Source organism: Heloderma suspectum, chromosome 2 (assembly GCF_057233095.1).
Source record: "Heloderma suspectum isolate Gila_16-S chromosome 2, 16-S_ref, whole genome shotgun sequence".
Taxonomy (NCBI): Eukaryota; Metazoa; Chordata; class Lepidosauria; order Squamata; family Helodermatidae; genus Heloderma; species Heloderma suspectum.
In genome coordinates, this window is record NC_139459.1 from 178,729,811 (window position 1) to 178,735,810 (window position 6,000).

Genomic DNA, 6,000 nt, shown 5'->3' on the forward strand with positions numbered 1-6,000 from the left:
CAGATTCACTGCCCCACGGGTGTCAGAACCGCCAGCCTCCACTGAGGCCGTGCAGCCTGCAGCCCGCCCCCCCCCCCCCGGCAAAAAAAACCCCGGGGGACCAGTAGTAACTGCCACTGAGAGGAAGGGGGAGTGATAAAGCATAAAACCTGTGTCAGTGGCTTTTCCCCTGGTATTGAAATGGTTCACCCCTGGTCCTGGTGGTGATGAATTCCTGAGGGCTCTGGGGGAAGTTTTGGCTGGTATGGTTGGTGCTCCTGTCAAAGCCCTAGTTGTCTTCTGGAATGGAGAGTCAACTCCAGTGATTGACAGGTTTGCTCCAAAGAGCTCTCCTCAGCTGAGCAGCACCCATGCAACTCCTTGCTATACCCCTGAGCGGAAAGCAATGAAGCCAGTGAGAAAAGATGCCTGGAAAGACATCTCTGGGTGTCATCCAGCAGAGCTTTTCAAGGTGGTGGTGTGGGGCCTTTGGAAATCTGGCCTGGCAAACACATAATAGAAGCATGATTAGAAGGCCGAAACATCCGAAGGACCACAAGTTACCCAACCCTGAGTTAAAGTCGAGAAATGACGACTCTGCATACAGTAAGAACTGCCACGTGGACTGTTTTCCAGTGATAACCACACAATTAAGCTATCGTTTTTGTGTGTATCTCCCCACATCAGGAATTGGGAGAGCACACTCAAACCAGATCTCCATATTACCTGAATGAGGTGGTAGAATCCATTCTTTATAGCTGACTAAATCCTAAGCTCAGGCTCTGGGTTCAAACCTCAGAGTCCAACTGAAACCCAGTAGAGCACCAGTAATTTAGATTAGTGCTGACTAGTAACATTCTCATATTCTTTAACCTGGGGTCCCTGGCCTTTGTCGGTTGGTGGGCACATTGGAATTTTGATAGAGTGTTGTGGGTACTATCACAAAATGGCTTCCAGGGGCATGCCCACCCATTCATAAAATGGCAACCATGGTGGACATGGCCAATCACAACAACACCATTTCCCAGAAGGCAAACTGGTGAGACTACAGGAAAAGTAACTTGCTCATAAATCTTAGTACAAGGCAGAGATGGGGGTCTGAGCTCCATAACACAAGACCACTCTTTTGAACCTAAATAAATATGGCACTGGAGGTTAACCCTTTGCTTTGCAGCATGTCAACATCCCATTTGTTTTTTTAGTTTATTTTTTTTAAAAAACTTAAGACAAAAAATAAAAATCAGAAGGGTCAGGAAGCCTGGCAGATGCCAAGAGAAATTTCAGTGGGCACATGTGGGCCCATGGGTACCACATTGGAGATCCCAGAGCATAAAGCTGTCCACCTTGTCCTTCCCCAGATTTTAGGAATAATGCAAGCATTGTGCTTTCTGAGTGAAAGATGTCAGGTTTAATTCCTGGCATCTTTAGTTAAAAGGAACAAAATTGGGAAAGATCACCACGTGGGACCTTGAAAAGCCACTGTCTTTCACAAGACCCAGGACTGAGCTAGATGGGCCAATTGAAAAGCAGCTTTATATGCTCAGGCAGATTATACCAATATAGATGGTCATATTTTTCAGTGCACATAAAATATGTGGGTGCATCTCCCTTCACCACTCCCCAGTATCATGTAAGGTGGGTACACCATGTGGGAGATATCACATGACTCGGGCCTCCATGGAGAGCACCTCAAAATGTTTCCTGTTTGTGGTAGAGCACCTGTCCACCTGTACATCACACAAGCAAGATCACTACCTGGGCAAGTGTGTGAACCAGGCAAAAGAGCCACCGAATGTTTCTATGGAGCTGCCAGGTATTTGAATAAGTGATTTTAGCTGGTCATTTCATCACTACAAAGATTAATCTTGTGTTCATATCCTTCTGACCTACATTTCCTTTTTGGCAGTTCTACTTATGGTTGCATTTGGAATATTACCAAATAAACTTGAGTTTCTGATTTAAGACATTGCACTGAGACAACCAACAGCTATTATTTGATGAACTGATTTTATCAAAATTATGTGTGATATTTGTTAGCAAGCTGTTCTTTCAGTTGTTTAATGTGACTCCAACCTTTTTCAGGCTTGGTAGACTTTCTGGCCGATGCAATTAATATGAACCTGAGCACACTCGGGGAGAGACCAGAGGACAGGAGGGCCTGGCGTGCTGGGGTCACGAAGAGTCGGGCACGACTTAACGACTGAACAACAACAGACTTTCTGGTTGATACTCCTTTTGTCTTTCTCATTTCATTTTTGCAGATAGATCTGTGTTTCAGAACAGAGTAGCCATTTCAAATGATGCTTGGGGTCAAGGAATGAGATCTAAAAGGGACTGGAGTGTTGGATGGTTACATTTAGATAGAGTTTAACATATAAATGTTGGATACTACTTTGCAACATATGAGTCTGCCTTATACCAGAGATGAGTAGAAGATGCATCAGATCTACTGGGATTTGCACTTATTCAGCAAGGAGTTTTGATACCGAGGTTTTCAACAAGAGCAGCAACTAAATTATTCTCCTCCACCCACCATGTGGCCTCCTTATACTGCAGAAATGAAGAAAGTCTGAGGTAACTAGGAGTGGATTTTTGTGTGAAAGGGCTATGAGTTCTGGCACTCACAACAAGTTCCTGAACTCAGAATGCTTTGATTTCTTTGCTTATGTTTGGCACTTGGTTCCATTTGATAGACTTGGCATTCTAGGGGGAAAAAACAAAGTAGATCCTGAAGTCTGCCCAACCCCTGCCTTATACACTCAGATATCTACGACAGCACTGCCTCTTTTGACAGGTAGCATCTCTAATGCCCCAGACAATGCAAGATTGAACCTGGGCCATGTACTTTACCACCACAAATGCACTTTAAGTTAATCTGTCTGACACACACACAAGCTAATTTCTAAAATATCAAGCCTCCTCAACCCTTCCCCAAGATACCACTAAAGCATCTTTCTCCCAATTTGCAACCTACTGTGATTTGGAAGCAGATGGGGAGAGAAAGTAAATAGTTCCATAGCATTTCCCCCTCCACCTCCCGTTTGATATCGCTGCAATATTGGCATTTAGAAAGCATGGGTTCACTAGCGTTATTGAATGGAACAGGAGAAATATCTGCACTGCTTAAAGGGGAAGGGAGGAGGAAATTACATGCCATAAGGCCCGTGGCAGCGGGGGGGGGGGGATCCTTCTCTACGCATGCTCAGGAGCATGGAAAGGCGCCAAGCTGTTTTCTTACATTTAAATAATAGGATCTGATTTGCCATTGGTCATTTTGAAATGCCGCTGCGTTTTATTGGCGAAAGGTCGGAAGCATCGCCCTGTCAAGTTGTAGCAGGATGTGGCGTCAGTGTCCTTCCCCTCCCCACTTTTTTTTGTATCAGCTTTCCTTCTGGTCGGCTTTCAGACAATATAGACGCAGGCAGCCAGTCTGTGCGGTCGAGTCGTGCGGCTTGAGCCTAGGAAAGCAGTGGAAATGTCTGGTCGGGGCAAGGGCGGGAAGGGACTTGGGAAAGGCGGCGCTAAGCGCCACCGTAAGGTACTGCGCGATAACATCCAGGGCATCACCAAGCCCGCTATTCGCCGCCTAGCTCGTCGCGGAGGAGTAAAGCGCATTTCTGGCCTGATCTACGAGGAGACTCGCGGGGTGCTGAAGGTGTTTCTGGAGAACGTCATCCGAGATGCTGTGACCTACACCGAGCACGCCAAGAGGAAGACCGTCACCGCCATGGACGTGGTGTACGCCTTGAAGCGCCAGGGCCGTACTCTGTACGGATTTGGTGGCTAAACTAGGCTCGGATACCACGGTAGCACTCGCTGCAAATTACCCAAAGGCCCTTTTAAGGGCCACCACATTTTCAATGAAGAGCTGTATTTGCTGTTCACATACCTTCGTAGGTGCGTACGCGATGTTAGTTTATTTCTGTGCTGCTGCCATATACTAGGTGGGTTGTCAACCCACTTTTTAAAGGGGTGAGAGGGAAGTCTGGAAGAAGTACTACACTGGTTAATAAAGGTACCGCCCTCCCCCAAAAAACGAATTCCAGAATTCTACTAGTGTAAGTAACACTTCGTTACCCCGGGGCGGGCAGAAAGCACACCGCCAGATGTTCTGGATTTCCAGCTCCTGGCCCCCGGCCATGCTGGCAGCGCTTCTCAAGAGTTCAAGTCCAACAAAACACCTAGAGGTCGCAAGCGTGGCAGCTTTAGAGGTCTCTTCTCTCCTCACACGAAAACACGCGTTTTAGACTTCCGTCACCACATGTGGCTAACACTCCGCTCAAAATTTTAAACTACACCATCCATCACCAGCAACGGCCGGCATCCTCCCTCAAATTTCAGCCTTTTTTTGATATTGTGGGTGGCTCTTAAAAGAGCCTTTTGTGTCACACGGATGTTTTCTGGACCAGCAGCAACAGCTTCATTTGCCTTTGGGCTTGTGGCTCTCCGTCTTCTTGGGCAGCAGCACAGCTTGGATATTGGGCAGCACTCCTCCCTGGGCAATAGTGACTCCGCCCAGCAGCTTGTTCAATTCCTCGTCGTTACGGACGGCCAACTGGAGATGGCGGGGAATGATTCTGGTTTTCTTGTTATCCCGGGCAGCGTTACCAGCCAGCTCCAGGATCTCCGCCGTCAGGTACTCCAGCACCGCAGCCAAGTAAACTGGGGCTCCAGCACCCACTCGCTCGGCGTAGTTCCCCTTGCGGAGAAGGCGGTGAACGCGGCCGACGGGGAACTGCAGCCCCGCTCGGGACGAGCGAGACTTTGCCTTAGCCCTGGCCTTGCCGCCTTGCTTGCCACGACCAGACATGGCGGCACTGACTCAGCTCAGCACAACCGCGCAAGAAAAAATAAAACAGTAATCGGGGAGAAAAGGGAAGGACGGACGCCTTTTATCCCCTCCTCGCGTAGGGACGCGCGATACCCAATTGGCCAGACGTGTCACCAGCATTGCAGAGCCAATAAGAACGCAAGCTCTAAAGTCGACCAATCCTAAGCCCGGGGGCGAGCTCCATCCAATCGAAATTCGGGGATTGCAGTACTCTCATTTGCATGTGCGTGCGCAGGAGTGATGCTATCCGAAGCGTCTCCGGCCAATGGAAACGTGGAGCTTTGGAACCCCTTATTTGCATAGGGAGAGTATAAATATAGGCGTGCGATGGGGTCGCCTTCTCTACAGGTCGTTTTTTTGTTTTTCGTGGAGGGGAGAGCCGTGTGTCTTCGCGCAAAATGCCTGAGCCGGCCAAGTCTGCTCCGGCGCCTAAAAAGGGTTCAAAGAAAGCAGTGACCAAGACCCAGAAGAAAGGCGACAAGAAGCGCCGCAAGAGCAGGAAGGAGAGCTACTCCATCTACGTGTACAAGGTCCTTAAGCAGGTCCACCCCGATACTGGTATCTCCTCTAAAGCGATGAGCATCATGAACTCGTTCGTGAACGATATCTTCGAGCGCATCGCTGGCGAGGCGTCGCGCTTGGCTCACTACAACAAGCGCTCCACCATCACTTCCCGGGAGATCCAGACCGCCGTGCGCCTCTTGCTGCCTGGGGAGCTGGCCAAGCACGCAGTGTCAGAGGGCACCAAGGCTGTCACCAAGTACACCAGCTCCAAGTAAGCGGACTACGCTGCTGAGAAAGGCAACCAAGAACCCAAAGGCTCTTTTAAGAGCCACCCACTTCCTCGCAAAAGAGCTTCAGTCACGCTCTCCGGGCTGCGGCGTTCACTGTGCACATAGATACTCCCCTCCCCTTTCCCATCAATAAAGGATGAGTGTCTTGTCCCCTATATGTTGCCCAAGCGCTCTACTGCCTGTATGCTGTCTGTTAATACGGCAGCCGATCAGACGCCACATACGTGACGTTTGCCAGGCTGTCGTGGGGGGGGAGCTAAGCGCATGCAGCTGAGGTGGCTTTAAAAGGCTCGGCTCTTCAGCCCCCTATCATTGCTGGCAAAAGTGAGTCTAGCGGGGAAGCCGCGGCCTTCGCATAACTTCGGTCCACTGGTTTTCGCCCCCGCTTCACACCCC

General features: G+C 49.4%; 3 protein-coding genes across 3 annotated transcripts; 2 read left to right on the forward strand and 1 right to left on the reverse strand.

Annotated features, from left to right (window-relative positions):
- Positions 1 to 3,454: 3,454 nt before the first annotated feature.
- Positions 3,455 to 4,815, forward strand: LOC146353459 (histone H4). Its single transcript, XM_084836471.1, has one exon. It carries the CDS (start codon positions 3,455 to 3,457, stop codon positions 3,764 to 3,766), a length of 312 nt encoding a protein of 103 aa, XP_084692597.1. The 3' UTR covers positions 3,767 to 4,815.
- LOC146353460 (histone H2A type 2-B) lies at positions 3,957 to 4,789 on the reverse strand. Its single transcript, XM_084836469.1, has one exon. The coding sequence runs from the start codon at positions 4,787 to 4,789 to the stop codon at positions 4,400 to 4,402; it is 390 nt and encodes a 129-aa protein (XP_084692595.1). The 3' UTR covers positions 3,957 to 4,399.
- A 393-nt stretch (positions 4,816 to 5,208) lies between the features above and the next one.
- LOC146353461 (histone H2B 5-like) lies at positions 5,209 to 5,766 on the forward strand. Its single transcript, XM_084836470.1, has one exon. It carries the CDS (start codon positions 5,209 to 5,211, stop codon positions 5,587 to 5,589), a length of 381 nt encoding a protein of 126 aa, XP_084692596.1. The 3' UTR covers positions 5,590 to 5,766.
- The last annotated feature ends 234 nt before the right edge of the window (positions 5,767 to 6,000 follow it).

Bases quoted from the DNA above. Each gene is read 5' to 3' on its own strand.
- LOC146353459 (XM_084836471.1), top strand. From the start codon at position 3,455: ATGTCTGGTCGGGGCAAGGGCGGGAAGGGACTTGGGAAAGGCGGCGCT.
- LOC146353461 (XM_084836470.1), top strand. From the start codon at position 5,209: ATGCCTGAGCCGGCCAAGTCTGCTCCGGCGCCTAAAAAGGGTTCAAAG.
- LOC146353460 (XM_084836469.1), bottom strand. From the start codon at position 4,789: ATGTCTGGTCGTGGCAAGCAAGGCGGCAAGGCCAGGGCTAAGGCAAAG.